Source organism: Perca flavescens, chromosome 3 (genome assembly GCF_004354835.1).
Source record: "Perca flavescens isolate YP-PL-M2 chromosome 3, PFLA_1.0, whole genome shotgun sequence".
Taxonomy (NCBI): Eukaryota; Metazoa; Chordata; class Actinopteri; order Perciformes; family Percidae; genus Perca; species Perca flavescens.
This window is the reverse complement of record NC_041333.1, coordinates 23,962,859-23,986,895: the sequence shown is the minus strand read 5'-3', so window position 1 is coordinate 23,986,895 and position 24,037 is coordinate 23,962,859. Positions and strand designations below refer to the sequence as shown.

General features: G+C 39.4%; 2 protein-coding genes across 2 annotated transcripts; one reads left to right on the top strand and one right to left on the bottom strand.

The window, feature by feature from the left end:
- The first annotated feature begins 1,778 nt into the window (after positions 1-1,778).
- bace2 (beta-secretase 2) lies at positions 1,779-17,474 on the top strand. The gene is made up of 9 exons (XM_028573860.1): positions 1,779-2,349; positions 8,381-8,469; positions 8,770-8,986; positions 11,381-11,512; positions 12,197-12,331; positions 12,615-12,716; positions 13,115-13,264; positions 13,379-13,547; positions 15,782-17,474. Exons 1-9 carry the CDS (start codon positions 2,062-2,064, stop codon positions 16,021-16,023), a joined length of 1,524 nt encoding a protein of 507 aa, XP_028429661.1. The 5' UTR covers positions 1,779-2,061; the 3' UTR covers positions 16,024-17,474.
- A 299-nt stretch (positions 17,475-17,773) lies between these two features.
- LOC114552896 (transmembrane protease serine 2-like) lies at positions 17,774-22,261 on the bottom strand. Its single transcript, XM_028573990.1, has 10 exons — positions 22,255-22,261; positions 22,046-22,159; positions 21,522-21,651; positions 21,313-21,423; positions 20,351-20,485; positions 20,069-20,241; positions 19,790-19,891; positions 18,912-19,057; positions 18,118-18,270; positions 17,774-17,840 (listed from the first exon to the last, which is right to left on the bottom strand). Exons 2-10 carry the CDS (start codon positions 22,134-22,136, stop codon positions 17,823-17,825), a joined length of 1,059 nt encoding a protein of 352 aa, XP_028429791.1. The 5' UTR covers positions 22,137-22,159; positions 22,255-22,261; the 3' UTR covers positions 17,774-17,822.
- Positions 22,262-24,037: the final 1,776 nt, after the last annotated feature.

Here is a 24,037-nt window from a genome sequence, read left to right as displayed (position 1 = left end):
TGTAACTGTGGGCTCATGAGGAATCCAGAGTGAGACAGTGGTTGTCTGTGTGTGAAACAGGCAGCATGGAGAAGGCCTGTGACATTGATCTTGCCTTACCACTGGGATCTTCTTCCTCTTTCTCTGCACTGTCTGTGGCAAATGAGACTGTCCTGGCTGAGCCATGCAAAGAAAAAAACCTCAGTTTCTAACTTGGAAAATGAAATGCAGTGTGTTTTCTATACTCTATACAAGAGCTGGTATTATTCCTCATATTGTAGTGGACAATTATTGACCAGCAGTTGGTGCTTTGATACAGAATGCACTAAAGAAGCATGCAAGAAATGCATTTTATTGTTGTGTGATGCTGATCGGCATCATTTTTGCATGACTCATATTAATATAAAAATGATAATCATATCTTCATGTATTGGCAAAGTTATACATGCAATGGGAGTAAATGGGGGGCTTAAAATCCTTTTGCGTCAGGCTTAATTAAATAACAGCATAGAACTGTGCATGTCATCATATTGTGCTTATGTGAGCATGTGAATTTATGAGAATTTTGAGACTGGAAAGGAGTTTGTCTTACTGGGTGTGTTATAAATATAATGTAACTGAATGTGTTTCGATAGATTTGAATGGTTAACTCAAAATACAAATGTAAATGTAAATATCCTCCTAATGGCCTTATGTTAATCAGTGTGCAATACTGAGTGTTTTGAAATATCAGTGGGGTTTTCGACTGTAGCTAAGAAACAAATAGGCTACATGTTGTCTGGGGATTGTCTTTAAAAATTCAAAAACTTAAAAAGCATTACACTCATAAATAAGAAAACCCATAGCACGGTCTACAAAAAGTGCACATTTGACATATTTGGTCTTGGTAGCATTAATACCTGTATTGTAGCCTACCTGGAAAACATGTAGGCTACAATACAGAGATGATCAGAAAACATGCAGGACTGTTTTAAATATGAGCAGCACAACTTTTCAACTGAATTATGAATATTTCATAACTTATGCTGATTGTAACATTAAGTCTCTGGGGCAAGCATAAGGGCACTTTATTTTCTGTGACTGGACAGATTTAAAATACTGGGTAGACCCAAGACGACCAAAGACTAATTAAGGGCAAATGGTAGAAGAATGGATTTGCACTGTAAATGCAAACATTTTAAGAATATCAAAAACTTTGGAACACTGTCTTATTTGTGTAACGCTGTTAAAAGAAGAGACACACTCCCTGTTACTTGTCCGGCGTGTTCACATCAATACGTAAGTAAATTATGGTGGGAAGTTATTCCATGGTTGGTTAATCTGTCACCTAGCAGCCGGGAAGGGGTTAAACAGCAAGGTCAAGGCAGTAAAAATTAGACCAACGGTTAGGCCACTTTCCTTTCAAAATAAAGGTTTTCGCAAATAAAAAACGCAAAATGACATGAAAAATAAAAATAAAAGTCGTATAATTTAACTTAATAAAATAATATGCTAAATGTTCACGTAACATACACTATACCCTGAAATATGAAGCAAGCACCAGAAAGCATTTCAGCAAGAGTTAAAGGAGTCGAATGACTTCTTCATTGACTTATCCTCATGCATTTTTTTTGGTATTCATTAGTGACTGCATTTTGTGATTTTCTTTCTTTGTATAATGCTGTATGTGGCTTAATATGCCTAGCTACGTAAAAAGACTGCTCTGTTTTGCGTGACAAAAACAATAGCTTATGGTTTAGATTCAATTTAATTTGTAAGTGTATATAACCGGAAGTAATAATTCGTTTTTGAAGCTTGACCCAGTTAGCTAGTGGAATGTATGGAGGCGAAACATCTCGGTGAAGTATACCGACTGCTGTCAAACATTTGTTATAGCTAGTTTTAGTCATATTGTGTTACCATGTCTGTATGATTAGCTGCTTTTTGACGGTGGAGAGGCCGCGGTTCCATGGTGGCGGTTACCAGGGCACAGGCGATTCCAAGATGGCCAAACTGAAAACTTAAGGAGAAAACTTTGCGCAAGGAGTTGGGAGTCTTTTCCAAAACTTTCCCTGTTATCACTACAACAAAAGTAACACCGCTATGGCATACTCTACTTCTGTTTCGATTTGGGCATTTGTTTTTAGTTTTTACTTCGGCGTGTCCAAGTGTTACTTTGCTATACCACTTAAAATATACACAGGGAGGTACAATGTATCCTCCGATGTGGATTTGATTCAGCGAGCCGTTTTAACGTCTGATGGAAAGGGCCTCTCGTTGGCCTCTGATCCGACTGGTACCGTGAACTTTCTGGACATGATACATAACTTGCAAGGGGACTCTGGAAGAGGCTACTACATAGAAATGTCAATTGGTACTCCTGGCCAAAAGGTAATGTTATCACAAGACCAACCCTGTTAATGTGTGTATCTGTTGTTTTTGTTTGAGACCTTGATCATTTGTACAAGGTTTTCAGTTTTTAGTATTTAAGATTATTGAGCAGAAATAAATTTAAAAATACCCCTTTCTTTCCTTTCCTTTTTTCTACTTTCCTTTTTAGTCATTGGATTGAAACAGGATCATGTGTTATATTCAGTCAATTCTTTCAGGTATGGTGTGTCTGCTGTGTGTAAACAGATCCGTCCACCATGTGATCCATTGAAGGGGGCTGAGTGTGTTTGTTTCAACCCAGGGCTTTGGCTACCTATTTTTGCAATATTCGATATACTTAATGACTGTTTGATATGACCCCAGAAGCAGAACAACGACTTTTGTCATGGTAAGATTTTAGCATAGGTACCATTAGGTACCATATTATGCTATCACTGTCCTTAAAAAAACAAAACCAGATGTTTATTTACAGGGCTGCCTGGGGCCATCCTGGCAGGATGGTAGCTTGGCAGCAGCTGGGTCAAGTCTTTACAGCCTTGGGGTCTGTAGGTAGACTTCATCCCCGCTCACATGCACTCACATGATGCAGCCTGTGAGGAACACTGTTTCTTACCAGGCAGCTGACAGGGATTATGAGGCTCCCGGGGAGCAAGAGCAACTCCACAGTTCTACAAAATAGCACGAGCCCAGGGTTTAAGCATATTTGCTGCTTATTTTCTTTTGGTTGCACGGAAATATGCCTGTGTAATTTACTGTCATCATTTTATACTGCGCGTTATGTAAAGTGCCTAACTAGATCATATTAATGATTTAAAGTGGACTAAATGGTCCCGGAAGAGTTGGCAGAGGGATTCTCCCGTCACTATTAAAAATACATGATGCTTTAGGATGTTGCAGGTTTAAGTCTATACACTTTGCCATTGTGTTGTAAGTAGATGTGTTTTTAAATGGAGCTTACAACAAAAGTGAATTATCTCGTTAGTGACTTGACCTGTTGTTCACGGGCCTCTCAAGTTAAACAGATTTAAGACTCTTGGGTGGCACAGCTGAGCTCAGTTTCTCAGGCTCACAGAGGCTTATCAGTGCTGCCTGCCATGTCACTGCCCTGTGTCAACCTCTGAGAGGATAAGGCAGCACTTGTCAGTGTACAGTTACCCACATAACTTTACAACCAGTCCATAGTTGCGATACCATTTAAACGCACCACTTTTGGACAAAACATATTGTCAATCATAGGAGGTAAACTCTGGAATGGCTTGCCTCTCCCAATAAATTTAAAAACAGTGGCTTCTAGAAAACCAGAGATGCACTCACTTTTAACAGTCACACATTTCTTTACCCATACACTTTACCCACACACTGCAGTATAGAGGTGGATGAATAATGTCTTTGTCATGTATCATGCATCATGTATTTTTGTTTTGTTTTGCTTGCTTGTTTTGTCAATGTCACTATTATGTGTACCTTTTTTAATGTATAGTGATTGAGCGCTGTATGACTGCTGGTTGTCTCTGTTAGTCTTATGTCACCTGTCTAGGGACTGCAGATGGAAAGTAGTTATTTTAACTAATTCTGGCATATTTACATGATGTTTCTATACAACAATGTTCATAAATATGCATGGTCCCCATCAAATAAACCAATAAAATAAATAAAAATAGTTGTACTTTGGAAAATATACTTCAAATCTGCTGTTCTAATCAAACACCACTCTTTAAAGAGTTGCTCAAGGAAGGGAATTCCCCAAATGTTTGTTCAAACCGTAATTTATTCAAAGCAACGTTTTATTCCTGTGGACCATCCTCAGACTGCATAGGGATCAAGTGATACACTAAACTATACATGTACAAATACATAAGTGTTTCATAATTAGTCATTTAAACAATTAGTTTCTATATATAGCTACTAGGACTAAAATGTTTAGTGATTTATGTGTATGTAAGGCATCTGTGATTACCTAGTACTTTTATGTCCGTTATTATTGCCAGCAGAGCTCAATCCTCTTAGGTTGAGATTGGTTATGCAGTGCTAAAATGTCCTGTAACTCTGTACTATTAAGGTATACTCTCAATATTATTCCAACTAAATAATGATGTGATTATTACAAGGCCACAGTGTTAAATGAGGCACTATTCAAATGAGTCACTAATTGCCGCATCTGTTAGCATGTGGCACAGCTAGGCTGAGGTGTCGGCTGGAAAGCCTCACATGTGCTAATTGGTACAAACAGGTAGCAGATGCACGTTGCTGCCATGGAGCCACTGCCAATTAGACAGTGAACGCTCAACTGTAGGCTGCCGCAGCAGCGGGGGTTGCCTGAGGCTCAGCAGCCGAGCTAAGGGAGGATAGTGTGACGAGAAAAGAGAGGTGGTGTGGGTGTAAGGAAATGCCCCCTCTCCCCCTTCCTAACCACAAGGTTTCAGTATATCCAATCTGGCCTGTTTGGCTGGTTCAGGGCTTGTGGACTGATGCCATCTGCAAGACAGCAGTGGGGTTTTAGATGGCACAGTCCTAGTGATGGGACCAGGGCCTGTCCAATGAGGAGGAACTGATAAGCCTGACTCCCACGGACAGGCCAACTGGGGCTTCCTGTGCCCAACTGAGTCGGTTGATAACGCATTGTTGATAATTACAGTTTTTTTTCCCCAATTGTTTCATAATGACTCCATGCACACCTGAGCATGACAGTGGCAGTTGGCTAAAAGGAATACAATATGATCTACTTTTGGCTTCTGAGGAAATAGTGCAGTATAAGGGCCGTTTCACACTGGCTGCGTGGCATGAGTTTCAGTTGCGTGGCGGCTGTGTGGATTTTTCTGTCTTTGCACACCAGAAACGTGTCTGACGCAGCGCTGCTGCTGCTAGCCTAGTCCGTACACATGTATGTTTCCCATTAAACTGCACTCAAGCAGTAGTATACTTCATGTTAAACATAAATATATACTGATTTGATTACAGCAAAGACAACGTCTGCAGTATTGACGGCAAAATAGGCAGAATATCTCGTTCTGTGTTGACAGGTGCAATATTTGAAAATCGATAATTATTTATTAAATATTTTTTTAAATTGCATTTATATCTGCATTTATGTCAAAACCTAGAGACTTGCAAACATCATGTTATTTATTTGTCTTCGTGTCAAAGTGACATATAAACATCTTCTCCTATTCTATTTTGCCTGGAAACTCTTCCAACACGCTTGCGTGTCGCATGAAAAATAGGCGTCTGTTCTATTTCTAGCATGCACGCGAGACGTGCGTGTCACGCAGGCAGTGTGCAAGCTCTAACCTGTTAACATAGGAGCCGAAATAAAAACTGACACGCCACGCAGCTGACACGCTCACGCCACGCAGCCAGTGTGAAACGGCCCTAATGATGAGCAGACTCTAGTTGTGTTTGAAATCACATACTTCCGTACTGCCTTCTACATACTCAAAGTGTATGTACTGCATACTGCCTACTAAATAAACAATTAAGTATGACATTGCCAACAGAATTTTCTGAAGTATGCTCAAGCAAGACGATGGCCCGGCCAGCGGTTGTAACAGCTCTGAAAACGTTGCAGCAAATTCTTGCTGATGTGGTACTGTATACATTTTGGCATTTTTTGCATACACAAAATCCACATACTATGCAGTGTGATCACACTAAATACTAAATTTCAGGTCATTTAGTGTAAATAGTATGCTAGTATGCGATTGCGAACAACGTAATAATTTGGGTATAATAGGCTTGAAAAAAAGCTTGAGGAAGTGGATTTTTTTAAATATTTTTTTAAATATTTTAATATTTATCCTGCTGTTTTGGTCTTTTTTTTTAAAACCATGGAAGCCATAGAAGAGCCATGCTAGATTGATTGTTGCACTTACTGTTTGTGCCTGCATATTTCTATAGACTGTGTCATGTGATATCATTGAAGAGCCACTGTATAGACCTCTTTGTTGTTGAGTCATCAGGTGGTAATGGGACATTAGCTTTATGACTCCGTCATGGTGAGGAATGCTTGCTAGTATGTGTGTGTTAATGTGGCCACTGCTCAGTAGTGGAGGTCACAGAAGTCTGCAAGCTAATTAGTTCCTGCTCGTTGACTTGATGCCTGGAAGACAACATTATCTCAACTACTGTTAGCTGGTCCCCACTGTGCCCATGACACCTACCAGGATGGCTGGATAGGTCATTTAGTCCGGCCAGCAGCTAGAGGCTGTCATGTTTGACTCCATAGATCACACATTAGAGAGCAATTATATTGGAGGTGCATAGTCATTTTTGCTCAATGGCAAAGCTCTTTACAGCAGTTCGTGTGACACCAGAATCTCTAGCAATGAGGGAAACCCCAGTCAGTTTTTTTTTTTTTTTTTTATACCTGATCAATGTGAAATTCCTGCGTATGCCCATATCCGAAATTATGAAAATATATTCTATGATATTATAATACAACTGTGAAGTGCACTCTTCACTTCAGTCATGAGTAAAATATTTGTGATTTAATTAAGTAATAACCAGCCTGCAACAAAACACGGACCAAAATGTTGACCGTTTACCGCATCAAACAAAACACAGTGTCTGCTAATAGACATGCAGCAGAACAAGAACAGCAAAGCTCATTAAAATGTCAAATCAATTTGGGTGCCCAGATAGCTCAGTTATATAGAGGTTTACTCCTCGACGCAGCGGCCGCGGGTTTGACTCCGACCTGCAGCCCTTTGCTGCATGTCATTCCCCTCTCTCTCCCCTTTTCAAGTCTTCAACTGTCCTGTCAAAAATAAAGGCAGAAAATGCCCCAAAAAATAATCTTAAAAAAAAAAAAGTCAAATCAATTTCTATTGATATCCCTACATCACAAATCAAATAATTTGCCTCTAGGGGCTTTACAATCTGTACATCAAAAGACATTCGCTATCCTTAGACCCTTGACTCGAATGAGGAACAACTCCCAGGCTTTGATCTTGTCCTTCATCCTTCTCTCTGCAATGAGCTGCCAATCTGCCACAGCTTGTTGTAGAGAGGATGTGTAAGGTTTTCCAAGATGGCTTTGATTTTGTCCCTCATGCTCCTCTCTGCCCCTGCCTCCACATTGTCCAGCTCCAACCTGATCACCTAGCTGGCCTTCTTCAACTCCTGTTGAGACTGCTGACCTCAAAGCCTTGATGCCAGCACACAGCGAGAAGAACAGAGCACTGGCTACAGACTAATAGAAGTTTTGCATGAGCCTGTTGCACACACTGAAGGATCTGGGTCTCCTCAGGAAGGGACGGTCTGCTCCATCCCTTCCTGAAGAGGGCTTCAGTGTTGTGATTCCAGTCCAGTTTTTTTTTTATTGATTTGGACCCCATGGTACTTGTATGAGTCCACCCACTTCCTCTCCCTGGATGACAACCAGGACAGGGAGAGCCTTCTGTTTTTCTGGTAGTCCAGCAAAAGCTCATTGATTTAGCTGATTTTGAGCTTCAGGAGATTGTCGTCGCACCATGTGACAAAGCTCTATCAGTCCTCTGTACTCCTCTGTAAAAACAATCTCTAAGTGAAGATGCCGTGTTTCTCACTGGAAAGGACTCATAACTTCCATTTCGCCAAAAGAATGCACTTAATACCTTTTTTTATTATTATTAAATTCCTTCAAAGTCGTCACATGAGTGTGGACAGACATGGATGTATACTGCAACTTGACTGGTTGGCGGAGGCATACAATTGCAAGGCAGTAATTCTAGTTTGCGTCTTTTTTTTTGTGTGTCATCTTATGTTCGCTACTCACTATTTCCAGTTTAATTTCCTTTATAAATGTTTTTATTTACTGGAAATGTTGTTGTTCTTCCTCTACACACTCTGCTCTTCTTCATTTTCCTCCTCTAATTGTTCATACAAACACAGCGACTTTAATGTCTTAGTGGCATTTTAAAAGCTTAAAGTCGCACTGTTTTACAGCTGTTACTTTGACTCTGTGACTCAGAAGCTCTGTAAGGTAGTGTGGGGTTGGCCTGAAGCAGACAACTGTAATGGTTGTTAAAGCAAACACTGCCTTATGTCATTACAGGTAAACATCCTGGTGGATACAGGCAGCAGTAACTTTGCCGTGGCTGCGGCTCCACACCCATTCATTACTCACTACTTCAACACTGCGCTGTAAGTGGCTAGGACTCATTGTTTAATAATAATAATAATAATAATAAACTAAAACTTTGTTTAATCTGATATACAAGCTCTTGGAAACATCATACCAATATTGAGTTTTCATTTATTTCTGGTTTTACCTTGAATGCTTTTCATAGTAGCTTTTTCACAGAAAGAATGGATATTCCTAGTACTACTATACAAATTTATGATCTTTGCTATGTAATGTCTGTCCACAACTTTTGCTTTTTATCTACCTACCAGAGGCCTTTATAACTATTCCCACATCTTGGCTTCTTCCCCTGTGTCTAGCTCCAGTACCTACCAGTCGGTTGGCCGGACTGTGGCTGTCAGGTACACCCAGGGTAACTGGGAAGGTGAACTGGGCGTTGACCGTGTCTCCATCCCCCAAGGCTTAAATGGGACCGTCAGCATCAACATAGCTGCCATCCTGTCATCTGACGGCTTCTTCCTTCCTGGGGTCAACTGGCAGGGCATCCTGGGACTGGCCTATCCCATGCTGGCACGGGTGAGAGAGACGCTCTTAAAGTTTAAATCTTACCTTAAATCTTAGATCGCACAGTAAGTAGAAAAAGCTTACATTTCTCTCTCGCTGATTTTATTTGTAGCTGAGTGTGGTGTTAAGTATGAAAACAGCAGATTCACTCTAAAAAGATTATTCAACTTCATTAAAACAAGGACAAAAATGCATGTGTTGTCAAAAACAGTGAAGAAAATGTGTAATCAATTGTGAAGCCGCTCTTTTCTCCGTTATTAAGTAGAGGTGATTACTGTCTGGTTACTGCTCATGACTTGACAATAGATTCTTAGTTTTTTGGTTTATGATTAGTATTTAGTAAAATGCAACAGTGAATAAATCAAATGGGGCTATTGTAATTGCATTGCTGCTGTTTAAAATACCCCAAATGACTTAAATACACTACTTTTACAAACCTTAAATACAGATACTTTTACATTACTTTATATTATGCTGCAAAGATCTAGGAGCAGTATATTGATTGTGAATGTAGTGTATAACTTTTATATGAAGTTTACAAAATGTTACAGATACATGTAAGAAGCAGACAGATGGAAAAACTTCAATTTGGAAAATGCAGGGTGAACAGATCAGGTTTTATCAAGTTAATCAAGCAGAACTGCATAACTTCCTGCTGTCCCATGTCTTTTACAGTACTGAATAACTTTTCAAACAGATCTTATCTGGGTGTAGTCATGGACATTTCACATGACGACAGAAAGGTTCCGTGTTCATGATTTATTTTCTGCAGCAAGGGTGTGATGCTTTTGTGTTTTCTTTTTTTTTTTTTTTATATTCCCAGTTTAATGAAATTACACTGAATATTAGACACAAATAATAAAATAAAAAGTATTAACCGACATATTGTACTAATTCAATAAATGAGTTTTGTCATAGGTAATTAATGAACTTAGAGCATTAATTTATTTGGATAAAAACTAACCTCATTAGAAAAATCTAAATCCCTTTACTATGGAGAGGCACATTTTCAAAGTGCTATACTTTTTTTCAGTGAATTTAATTAATTCACAAAAACATCCTATATACAGTATGTTTGTTTGAAGTGTGACGGAGGCACATAACCAAGTAGGGGTGTAAGAAAAAATCGATACACTTGAATATCACAATATTTGATTTTGCAGTACTGTATCAATTTTTAAAAAGGCAATATTGATTTTCTTTTTCTTTCATTCTGTGCGGACTACAGTAACCTGTAAAAATTAAATTTTTCGTTCAAAATTATTCATGTAAGACAGTGGTTCATGTTTATGTTGTGTTTAAAACCGCTAGATGGCTATGCTGAGACGCACCACTAGTGTCCTTGCCTAACACTGCCTAGCAGGGCCTGACTTTTTGCTAGAAGCTAACAATGTAGCTATGGCTGAAGTTTGGCCTACTTTAGCATATACAAATTTGCTCAGAACCTGTGAACCACAATCCCAAACTGGCAGTTCGATTTTCTGTATACTGAATTGTTTACCTAAAGTAATCTTCTTTGACTTTTATGAACATCATGTCTTTTTTTAAATATTAGTTTTTCTAAAATTATACTTAAAAAAAATCCCAATATATCACCTTACTGCATCAAAATATATTGCAATATATTGAATCGTGACCCATGTATCGTGATACGTATCGTATCGCCAGATTCTTGCCAATACACAGCCCTAGAACAAAGGTGCTTCGCCCAGTGTCCGCTTCCTTTTTAACGTGATAATTTAGTGTTGATGGGACGAGAATAACGCCAGCATAAACCGACACAATACATTCTTTCATTCTGTGCGGACTACAGTAACCTTTGGGATCAAATGCCAGTGAGTGAGGGGCGGAAACATGCTCACATGACCACTTTGTGCTGCTGGCGTCTCCCGGGTGTTCAGGTTCAACTTGCCTGAAGGCTGTTTGTCATGCGTGACATGATAACACAGCACTGAGGAAAAACCAGATGAACAGTCTTTAGTCAAGGGGCATACCACTGCCTCATAAAATATCATTAAAATATGTCTGTTGCAACCTTAGTAAAACAAATACCAGCAGTTAACTTTGCATTTCTCACATCTATTTAATGTAACTTTGTCCAGCTCCACAGGCACACGGATTATGATTTACAGTAAGTGTTTTAACATGCATGGCTACCTAATCAGGAAAAAAAAGTTACAATTACTTACGATGAAAAGGGTTATGGTCATATCCTTTAGTATCTATTATAGTAGCAACCGGTGTACTTTTCCTTCTTGCTCCCAACAACAAAACATTTTATTTTTTTAACATTTTCACGTTTTTATAATTTGTTACTGGTTGTGTATACTTTGGCAAAGAGAAAATGTATTTACTCTAAGTTTTTTCTTTAAGTTAACAATTATACATCCCCTGTCTCTCAATTAGCCTGACTCGTCTGTGGAGCCCTTCTTCAACTCTTTGGTGCAACAGCTGGGAATTCCTGACATCTTTTCCCTCCAGATGTGTGGTGCTGGACTGTCAGCCAGCAGCACAGCTGACCCCGCAGGAGGCAGTCTTGTGAGTAGTCAGCTGAGTATGATCAAGTTAACTTATCAAAAAAGGTTTGATTGTAAAGTTTCCTCAAAGGCAAAGACCTATATTCTAAACAGTCTTTGGGCCCTTTCTTTTTTTTTTTTTTTTTTTTTTTTTGTATCACTTCTGCCTCAAATTTTATATTCTTGTATAACAGTTTGTGTCTAAAGTCATTTAACGTGCAGTATAAATTATGTGCTTTACTCAAAGAGAACTGGGATGTGGTTGAGCTCTTCTCAGACAAAATCAACCCTTCACTAGTACACCCTTCACTAGTGGATCAGACATAGCAGCTGAGTGCATTTTAGAAACATAATAGCTGGTATCCTCCTTGTCAAATGTGTTTTCTCCATTGGAGGCCCAGTCTTGTTAGAGTGGAGCTAATTAAGCTAAGATAGCATCCTGCTGAGAGCAGGTCTGTCACTGTTTCACGGCCCCAGTGCCTCGCTTACTGCATCTCCATCATGTGACCCACTGACACAGACAGATGGATAAGATGGCAGGGTGCTTCTGTGTGTGTGTGTTTTATTTTGCCAAATTTTGGAGGGATGATATAAACCTTTGCTAGAGCGTACTCTTGTTGGATATGGATATGTTGGCTATTCACGGTGTTGTTGTGGTCACAGTTGACTCATAGATGATTGAGAAGTATTTTGGTTCCTTCCTCAGATCATGGGAGGCGCTGAACCAACTCTGTATCGGGGGTCAGTGTGGTACACCCCTATAGTAGAGGAGTGGTACTACCAAGTGGAGGTTTTGAAGCTGGAGGTTGGCGACCAGAATCTGGACCTGGACTGCAGAGAGGTAAACGTGAAACTCTGCATTCAGAGATGGTCATTAAAAGATGTTTAAGTTTGAAGCAGAAAAGCAATACTAATTGGAAACGGTTAACATTCATTCTTAATGAGATGACTGTATCAAGGTTACAACACGAAAATGAAAATTTAATTTGAATAGCAGTACTGCAAGGGAATGTAATCAAGACCTTCTTGGTTTTACATTCTTCAATTTGCTCAAGGTCCTCCATAGGAGCCTGTTGAACTGAGAAAAATATGACTGCACTTCCCTCTTTCTCCCTTTCTTTCAGTATAACATGGATAAAGCTATAGTTGACAGTGGTACGACACTGCTGCGTCTTCCTGTCAACGTCTTCAATGCGGTGGTAGAAGCCATCACACGCAGCTCTCTGGTAAGCTGCCTTCTCTCCACAGACAGTGATGAAACATGTTGTCAGAGCAAAGTGATGCAGTGGAGGATAGTACACATTCACTGCTCAAGGACATAGCTTTGAGAGGAAGGATCAGGAGTTTCGCTACTATAAAAATATGTGTGCGCGCCCATGCTTCGGTTTGTTTTTTCCCATTCTACTTTACACATTACACACATTCGTAACTGCACACAAACCATACTCAAGGTTAATTTAAACCTAGAAGCACAGTTTTCAATTAACGTATGCACATCCTTGTAGATTAATCCCAGGTGGGGGAATGAAAGAGAAAGCAAAACCTGTTTTGGTGCTGTACTGACCTTTCTGTTTCTGTGTGTTTGTCCCTCTGCCTATTTCTCTTTTGTTTCTCTTTGGTTCAGATCCAGGACTTTTCTTCAGGGTTCTGGGATGGCACCAAGCTTGCATGCTGGATGAAGGGAGAGACCCCCTGGATGTTTTTCCCCAAGCTGTCCATCTACCTAAGGGCCACGAACACCAGCCAGTCCTTCCGTATCACCATCCTGCCGCAGGTATCTGGATAAACATAAACACAAAAAAAAGTCATCCCGCCTTCTCCATCAACCTAAGAGACACTTATCAAACAAGCATTGAACGGTCATGGGTTCTTCTCTGTTGTTTCACAGCTGTACATCCAGCCAATCACAGATGTGGACGGCACGCTGGACTGCTTCCGTTTTGGATTGTCTTCGTCAGCTAATGGCCTGGTGATCGGCGCTACTGTTATGGAAGGCTTCTACGTGGTGTTTGACCGTGCCCAGCAGAGACTGGGTTTTGCACTCAGCAACTGTGCAGGTGAGGGTACATACTGTACGAGACTAATGCAAAGACAGAAAAGCTGCGTGCCCTATCATTGTAAGTTAAGAAATTGGTTTAACCATTAGTTATGATAATAATCTGCAAAAAAGAGTATTTGTGCACAAAGTTCTACAGATTGTTATACCCATATTACTATTTGTATCAGCCTTATGGTAACATTTTGTACGTGGTTTAAAATGTGTGTTGCCAACCTCAGTATGCTATTTTTATTGTGGATGTTTGTATTAAGTGCTGAACTCAATACTTTACAACAGAAAAGACAGAAGTTTGCACAAAAAGGGCTCTGTTCTAGCCTGACAAGCCAGACCCACATCAAGATGTTGGGTCTGGGAACTCACCATTGGCAGGGCTCAATCCGCGGGGCGGGATAAACGGTTGTCTTTCAAATTCCCTCTGCACTCATAGCCAACCAGATGCTAGTTGATAGATTAAAGCTTTGCCATATCCGGTCGGCAAAACTCCGAACACGTCTTCCTTTTTTTAAGAATTACTTCAGTGCTTAACTCCAAGTCTTCCAGAGTCGCGGCCAAAGCTGATTTGAAAGACCGCTGTTCGCCAGCAGCAGCAGTCATCATCTTTGTTTTCAAGTAGCAGGGAATTCACGCAGAACCCTCGCAACTCTGCTGTCCTTATGTTAAGCCCGCCCACTGACTCTATACACGATGTGATTGGCCTGACTAGAATTTGGCTTTTCCAGCTTGCAAGCCAACGGAGAGTTGCTAGACTGACCCTGGCTGCAAATTACATTTGCTGCTGATAGGGTGCTTCTAGATTTCTAGGCTAGCTCTGTTCATTAATTGTGCACTAAACTCACCAGAACACTTACCCCATCAGCGTCACCATGTCATTTTTCCGGGGCTTCTGCCCCGAATGTTTTGACTGTAGCCCCAAATGCAATTTTAATTGTAGGCAACACAAAACTTAGGTGCACAATAATAATGATTCCACCTCTGATGTAAAGCAGTACACAGCCCCTTGCCTAAACTTTGTCTCATTAAAATGTTGGTGCCATCTAACTAACATCTACCAACTGGGCAGCTGAAATGAACATACACTGACTATTAACAAGCTGGGCAAGCCAATCACCATTTTGCATTGCATTCAGTTTATTTAAATGGGTATGGGCTAGGCCCCAAACATCCTCAAGTCCTAGAAACACCCCTGACTTACACAATATCATAATTACTCAAAATCACTGTCAAATGTCAGTGTAAGCAAGTAATAGGTACTAACATGCAAATGAATTGAGGCACCAATACATATACTCATACTTATTTACAAGGTGCTTATGTAAAAAATATAACCTGCAGAGGAAAGCTGGATCTCTCATAGTTGTTTAGAGCTGCACGTTACATATTTTATGAAAGGGCTATAGGTTGAATCTCTTTTGTATTGCATCAGCTGGTGATAGAATCGGCAAGATGTCAGCAAATTACATTTATGTATAGCAAATGTTGCTGATGATATTGCTTCAAAAGATTTAACTTTTAATGTAGAAAGAAAACTCACAGTCCAGAAGTTCGTAAAGTGCTGCCTTTGATTAACAATTACTTATGGAAAAGCAAACTGTAAAGTACAATGTATTATTTAACAGTACTTGCCGGTTCACTGACCAAAACCCAGAGAATATCCTGTTCATCGTGACCTAAACAGCTAAGGTTAAACCTTGAACAGTGGTACTTTCCTGTAGTTCTGTGTAAATTCCCACTCCAATCCTAAAGTACAAAGATCACTTTTGTTCTATATTAGGCAAACAGACTTGGAGCAGATGTAGGCTGAAGGTTAAGGATGCAGGCTTGTGACAGTAGGGTTGCCAGCTCTAATTTCTAAACTGGCTGGTAAAATCTAGACTACAACTATTCTCATCATCAACTGGTGATGAGCCAGTAAGTAAGAGCCAAGTAAATCTCATCTATAAGTTCATACATTTAGTTTTTATGCAGCAGTGGTTAAACACTTTTGTAATAAAATATGTATGAACATGGTTAAGGGTTTGATGGCTAAAAAAAAACAATACTTATTTTGTGCTACTTATTATTTTGTTTTTTAAGGGTCATTAGGTTAATTTCGGGGTTTTTTGGCCGGTGCATTGATATTTACATGATCAGGTGTGGGTTTTCCAGCACTTTGATATTTTACTGTTTACTTCACATGTGACTTAGCCAGTCAGAAGTGAGGTGTGCAACTATCTGTCTTGTATCTCTTTGCAGTAAGCGGTGAAGTGGCTCTTTCAGAGATCGCAGGGCCCTTCTCGGCAGCAGACGTGGCGGCCAACTGCTCTGCCGGGGTGCTGAAGGAGCCTCTCCTCTGGGTGATCTCCTACGCCCTGATGGCGGTCTGCGCAGTGGTCCTCATCATCCTGTTACTCCTGCTGGTCCTGCCCTGCCGAAACAGAAATCGCTCCGGGGAGATAACCGACGAGTCCTCTCTGGTCCGCCACCGCATCAAGTGACTGAGAGGAAACCGACAGGCGGGCAGGGTGAGCAGGCAGGTGGACAGCGAGCAGAGTGCATCCACAGCGGTGGAGAAAGGGGTGAGGCTCAGCTTGCACCCAACAGGGACCTCTGAATGTCTGACTGACTCTAGACTGCATTCATCAGCTTGGCCCATGGAGCTAGACATAGGCAGATCAACTGCCTCTTGACAGAAAATCCACCCCAAAAACACTTTTACAAACAGCTGTTGGCTTTTTCCTATTCTCACTGATGATTGGTCATTCCATGTCCTATGTGACACAGAGGAAGACATCCAGCAAAGAAGAAAAAGAACAGATGCCATGTAACTACAGGGCAGTTTTCAGTAATGGGTATGACTTACTTTTCTCAACTGTACAGACTCATTCTCTTTAGGGCGGTCAAAGGTATTCTAGGAAATGTAGGACATCACAAACAGAAGGGTGAACCTACAAATATAACACTGTATCACAAAATAAACACTCAACGTCACACCAGCAGTGGCGTATAACAGTTGATATTAGCTAAGGGTGGAATTACTTCCTTACAGACAATCACAGGCGAGCAGGTGGGGAGGACATAAAACGGTCAGGTTCAACAACAACCATGGGTGCATTCTTGAACAATTTAAAAGTTACTGATTTTATTTCCAGGCAAACTGCATTATTATTTTCTTAAGGTATACAACCTCTTAAAATGTGCCTTTTACAGTATGTGATCAGTGAAGGAATGTTTTTTCGTGCCTTATATTTTGAAGTTGAAACGAATGCCTGTGTATGTTGAAATTGAGGGGAAAAGCTGCTGAAACAGTCACTGTTAATGGGAAGAATATTACTAGAGGTTAAACACATGTTTACAGTGACTGTAGTGCCTTTTAAGTCTCAGCTCACTGCTAATACAAACTGAAATACAATAGCAGCAGTTTGAGACTTACTCTGCTGAATTGCACTTTGTTTCAAGTGTAAGATCAATATTTCTCGATCTGTTATGCAATTTGTTGTATTAATGTAATTTTACTAATTCTGTATACGTCTAAGTTTATATTTAAATCTCTTTGAATGTGATTGTATTATTCCAAATTTTTGCTCTTTAGACACTAGCAGTTCAAGGGTACATATTTATACTGCACATTTTATACAAACGCTAAATTAGAAGCCAAAGGACTTTTGAAGCTAACACATTGGAAACCCACGGATTACAGTTCTAGAAAAGCTGACCAACCAGTTAGCATAAAAAAATAATCAGTGACTCAAGCTGCACAAACGTGACGCTGTCTGACAAAATTTAAAGTTGTCAAATTGAAGGTACACTTGAATCTTAGAATGTTCACTTATAAGTGTATTTTTTTTTCTGTGCCAAAATTGTACTTACTTGCTGGAAATGCAAGAACTTATGTCCAAATCAAAGATGTAAATCGTTTTAAATTAATAAAGATTTTGTGAAAGGTTAATCAGGAACAAAAGCATTCTTTAGGAGTCAGTGGGAACAAGCTTGATGTGGTTTGTGAGTGACATCTTGTGTTGACACATGGCATCTTCATTCACTGGCTTAAATATCACTATTAATTAAATAAAACATTCCAATAATATTTACACAGACTAAAATAAAGACTTTATATATTTCACAGCAAAAACCAAAGTGCTCCAACAGTGATTTAAATCATGAAGACACAGAACAGTAATATGTAGGAAATAAGTTATGTAACTGATAAAGATATTGTTGAGGCATTGAAATAAAAATGTATCTCTGCACACTTTTGTACACAAACATCTCACATGGTAAATCGTTGGTCCTGTCATCAGTCATCTTGATGCTTCTGTAAATAAAAATAAATTAACAATTAGTATTGTTTCATGTGATAATTGTGTTTTTTTTTTTTGTTTTGTTTGTTTTTTACAGCCATAACTAAGATTATCCACACACTACACTATAAAAACTCAAACTGGAGCACCAGACAGATAAACCTTCTTATTGCATCTGGTCCTCCAAGCAGATTAAATCAAATGATCTGTACATGGACATTTTTCCATATTAATTGGAAGCTGATTTTTGTTTAACTGCATTTACAAGTCTAATCTTTCTTTGGTTTTTACCCTCATCTGATGGTAGATCCAATCCAGAAAATAGGTGACGTTGCCATAAACACCTGGTTTATTCTGCTCAGTGCAGTGTTCCCCCCAAATACTGTCCCCTATGATCCACCATACGCCATCCTTCAGGGACATCAGAGGGCCGCCGCTGTCAGTCTGAGAAAGAATTCAGCACAAAACTGAGTGATATTTTTTATGAACTAAACCCTTTGGAAGATACATATAACACTTATCAAGCCTCCCACATTTAAGGCCAAGAGCTTTACAATGATCTCAATGTCTCTTTTGGTGAAATTCAAACGCTAAATGCTATTCATTTGATTTAAGGTCTTCCAAGGCTTTCTAAGGTCCATAAATAAAACACATCATGGTCAGCTCTAAAAAGTGCTCTAAATTTACATTCATTGTTGACTCAACTGTATGGGTGGTTTGTTATAAGCCACAAAGTGGAACTGTTTATCTTGAGCCGTTACAGAACATAATGCAGGTCTTGTTTGACTACGCCTCAAAGCAAGATACATAAGAGCATGAAAATGCTTTAAATTCTTAAGAACAGGAACTGCTCAATTGTACCAGAACATATCTCATTATAAAGAGTTTTTTGCTGCTTGTGTGAACACTCATTTCTTTGAGGAGAATGTTCTATAGGATCACTTGAGTCTATTTAATGAATGCATTTTCAGCTTAACACCAGAACATATTAACGCTGCGGGCTGGTACTTTCTGTAGAATGAAACAAACTACACATTCAAATTTCATTTTCACTCTATGAGCGAAGACCGTGTGGTTTGACTTACATGGCACATGTAGTTGGCTACTGCCTCCGTCTCTCTGGCACATAACATGTCCTGTGATATCCTGCTATGGTAAGTGATGGAGCTGTTGCAGTCTGCAGTATCTATAAGAGAAACCTGAGCCTCCATCAGGTGTGGAAAGCCAGAGGCTGTCAAAATCAAATCAAAAGGATGCGGTGTGACAATCATGTAAAGTCATTTTAGAATTTGTTCATATTTATTGTCTATGATAATAGGCAGTGGTAGAAAGTATCAAAGTAAATTTACTGAAGAACTGTAGTTAAAAACAATTTGGATGTGCTTGTTCTTTATTTACTAGATACAATTTACTCTGCAGAATCAGATTAATAATTAGAAATATAGTCCAGGATAAGACTTTACTGATCCCAGGGGGGATTATTCCAGCTATATATAAAATCAATAGAATTTGCCTATGTGCCTTAAATTGATGTACACATTAATGCATCAATAATAATAATAATAATAATAATAATAATAAAATCATATAATATACATTATTCTGAAATGGACCATTCTGCATACCATTACTGTAAGTGATGCTTATCCTTCTGTACTTTAACTTAAAATGTTGAATGCATTATCTAGTTCTCTATTGCACTGTAGTATTGCTACTTTTACGTAAAAAAAATATCTGAGTACGTCTTCCATGCAAATTTTTAGTAAAACAGAGTTAAAGTTAACGAGTGCATGATGACACATTTCCAGACTTTGGTGCCATCCAGTGGCAGCACATGACAGTGGTATTTAAAGACTTCAAAAGTAAATGTGATCTTAGTAAATTGGTTTCAGTTCGTGATATCTTGATTTCACAAATATCTTGAATCACAACACACAACCACATGCAACCATAACTGTCTTACCTCCGTTTACTGTGCAACCATATCGTGTTATCCAGCCCTTCTGAGGATCAGCGATGCTTACACCGACATTTGGGAGGCACACAGGTCCAATATTACTGGAGACTACCAAACGAGAAGAATATGTCTGTTTTTATAAGTCATCGTGTTAAGTCTTACAAACCTATGTGTTCTCCTTACAAAGTATGCATTTATCAGCTGGTTTCCAAAGAGTAAGGGATGTAAACTCATATTCATTTGGTAAATGTTCAGCATTGTGCATGTAAATCGGTCTATAAGCACCTGTGATGTCCAGAGGTTTAGAGAGCCTCATCAGAGCGATGTCATTCCTGCAAGTGACGCTGTTGAAGCCTTCATGGGCTATACTGTGGCTCACAGAGTAAGCAGGGTTGAACAGAGTGCCTAATGGATCCGCTATCCCAGCATACACTGCCCAGTCTCCAGGGCTGGAGGCCCTGCAGGGGAGAGAATCAGCATAAAGTAGATTCAAGCTGGATCGGACCACAAACGCTATGAACCCAGCCATAAAACACTGCTTAAAGAAGTGTGATGAAAAGGCCTCACATGGCAACACAGTTTGCTGCTGTGACTATCCAGTAGGGGGAGATGATGGCTCCTCCACATCTGTGGGAGCCTGAAAGCTGCAGGCTGACCTGCCATGGCCAGGCCCCTGGAGAGGCCAGCTGGCCACCAGAGGCCCTGCTGGAGTTCACTCCAAACCCACAATCTGAGGACAAATACTGCTGTTGGAGGGGATGTATTTCACTGCTGCAGGGCTTTTACAAGCAGGTTTTTTTTTAAAGATTATTTTTGGGGCATTTTTGGCCTTTATTTTTGACAGGACAGGACAGTGGAGAGAGAGGGGGAATATCTGTGTGTCCGGGGTCACAATTGTGTAGAAGTTATAAACATAGCCAAAGTATAAATAAATGCAGTGTAAAGAAGTACTGTAAAGAGGAGAGTGAACATACAGAAGAATGCACTCATAAAATCTTATAATTATATTCTTGTCATGTTGGCAAGTGTACAGAAATGTGGCCTTTTAATTGGACAACAAACTTGTATTGATGAATGTAGTTGCAATTGAAAGAGGGAACAGTAGCCTAAAAGAAAATAATTATTTTAAACCTGGAAACACAACAAAGTACACAACAAAGCATTAAGATTTGCAAAAGTAATTTCCTTACTTCCTTACTACAGAGAACACTGTCCTGCATACAATTTCACCAAAAACAGAGACAAAATGCTTCAACATCTCTTTTTTAGATATTTACAGTAGGACAATTAAAAACCTTCTTACACTGCAGAAAATAATCAATACAAATGCAGACAAAATGAAGTTGCACCCATCCCTTACACATATAAACCTAGAAATTAGAAACATACCAGTACAATGCAATGTCACGGCATTGTTGTTGGGACAGGTACTGCTGCTGATGACAAAAGAGACATTTGAGGTGGAATTAGGTCCATGTTGATTCAGCAATCACAACTTTACACTGGCTTATCTCCACCAGTTCACTAACCTGAGCCCGAGCTGTTGCAGTATGGATGCCTCGGGGTTGACGTCAGACTTCACAATTAAGAATCCATCATCAGAATCAGTCTTCTGTTGGCCTGATTTAAAATATGTGCCCCTGCACATAACGCAAAATATACAACTTCATTTAAACACACAAATCCTTCACATACCAATAATATGGAGACAACAGAATGAAACACAGTAGCATCTTACCTGCTGTATCCAACATGCTGGCAGCTGGCTCTCCCCTGCTGGTCGGTCCAACCGTGAGAACAAACCGTCCTCCAGTTTTTGCTCTGAGTCGAGTAGATCTGGAGCAGGAAACTGGAGCCATGCAGCCTCACTGAGCACAAACAGCAAACACAAACAATAAGAAGTAGGTGACCAGACTCAGGTAACATACACAGATAACTGACCATTAACAACAATGTTCTCTATGTGTCTTAAAACACTTTTTATATAATTATTATTAACACTATTTACAAAACCAACAATGACCTCCAATTTAAATTATGTGGAACTACAAGACAATCATTAATAGCAGTGTGTATGATGATTAAACAGAAAATTTAAGCTACTTAAATTGAAGTCAAAATGATATTAAAGTGTCCCTTTTAGCTGTAAAAGATGTACCGGTATGTAGACTGCATTTTATAAATATAAAGGGGAGTGAACAGACTGCAGGATCTCCAGGTGTGTTTTATCCTGCACTTTGGCTCCTGGATAAGATTGTTTACCGCAGTTTGCTTCATCCTGGCCTGCAGGACAGTCTGTCACTCCATCACACCACTGAGACTCCCACACACAGCTCCCGTTACCACACTGCATCCCGTGCACACAGGACGAGGAGTCTGGGGCGACAAGAGAGAAGATTTAAATCACAGAAAGGTTGTAGTAGCATTTAAGTTATTATAGAGCAGACAGTGGGGATGAATCCAGCACTCACAGTAATAAGCGAGGAGGATTCCAGCCAGCAGCAGAAGGAGCAGCAGGCAGATCACAGCAACCACAGTGAACTTAACACACCTCTGTTTTACACCTGACAGGACAACACACACACACACACACACACACACACACACACACACACACACACACACACACACACACACACACACACACACACACACACACACACACACACACACACACACACACACACACACACACACACACACACACACACACATTGTGATTGGAAGCCCATTTACACACAGTTGACCCACTTGTTAAATGTGTTTAATAAATGCACCTTTTCAACCAGGTTAATGTCATTTTCATTATATAAAACATCTGTATTTTTCTGTTCTTGACTGTATAAAGAATTCTGTATAAACAATTATATGAATGCATCTCTATGAAAGTACAGTTGTTTTATGAGGCTGACATAATAATCACAACCGTACGTATGTATAAATTATGAGTTTATCCCATTTATTCTGTATCTTTAACATAAAGAAAGTTTAAAAAATGTATTAACTCTAACTATATGTCCAAATTAATAGGTATTTTACATCTGAAACATATACAGTAAACGTTAAAATATAAATGCATAGAGCTATATTATATTTTTCTTGCAATTAATCCTTTTGATAAAAATCTGATTCAATGCCTGCCCTAAGTTCCTTTTTTAACAGTTATATTAAAACCACTTGAACAGTATGACCTGCTAATTAAAAAGGAGACTGGACTACCTTTGTGTTTGGGAATGGAATAGCTGATCTCAGATGGGGGTTTTGGGGCCAGGTGATGAACATACTGAGGCTTAACATCTGATCGGCTGGGTAGAGGAATTTTCCTCTCGTCAACTTCATGGATGAGACAAGGACCTGAGTCCAGACACTGTCAGTAAAAAGCATACGTGATGAGAGAGAAGCTTTCAAACTCTGGCTGCATGTAAAAATGTTGATTTAAGAATGTGAGCTAAGGAAGAAAAATGCTTAAAATGTAAATGTACACGTGAGATTGTCCAGCATTTCAAATCGAAAATCATGCACATTTTATTCACTCTTTCATATAGTATGAAAAGGACTTACTCTACTCATATATACATTTCTATTTCAAGATGTTCTTCAAACTGATACGAAATAAAATGAAAACTTACCGGATTGGTGGTCATTTTCTGTTTAACCAACAATATTTTACAATTTACTGATGTAGAAAAAAATTTCTTCCTGAGATAATTCAATGATCAAACTTGCATGTAAATAATCTGGTAAATATGAATGTCCACACCAAGAGTAATCGAAGCTATAAGAGAAGTTTTTTCAGAGCTCTGCTCTTTGGAAAGATAAAACTCAGATCTCTAGCATCTCCTCTCACATTCTCCCTGTTCTGCTCTCTGAGTTGTCACACCTCAGCGATGAATTAGTTTATATGATCGTCTGAGTGGCCACTCCTCACACTTCACCGGATCGGTTTAAAGTCTCCCTCCTGAGCGCACAACAAGCACTATAAGGACTGTTGTCTAGTCTTAACATCCCACAAGTGTTACCTGCTGAACTGTCAGGTTGGTGAGCAATACTGTCACACTGAGTACTCAATGGAAAGGTACTATCCTGCATGAAGCGTGTACAGGCAAACACATTAAGCTTTTATGCCTGAGTCAGCAAATGCAATGAGCCGGTATAGCTGTTCATAAACCTGTAATAAAAAATAACAAAGACAATTTCTTTTGATTATTTTTTTTGGGGCTTTTTCCTTTTATTATAGTGACAGTGGATAGACAT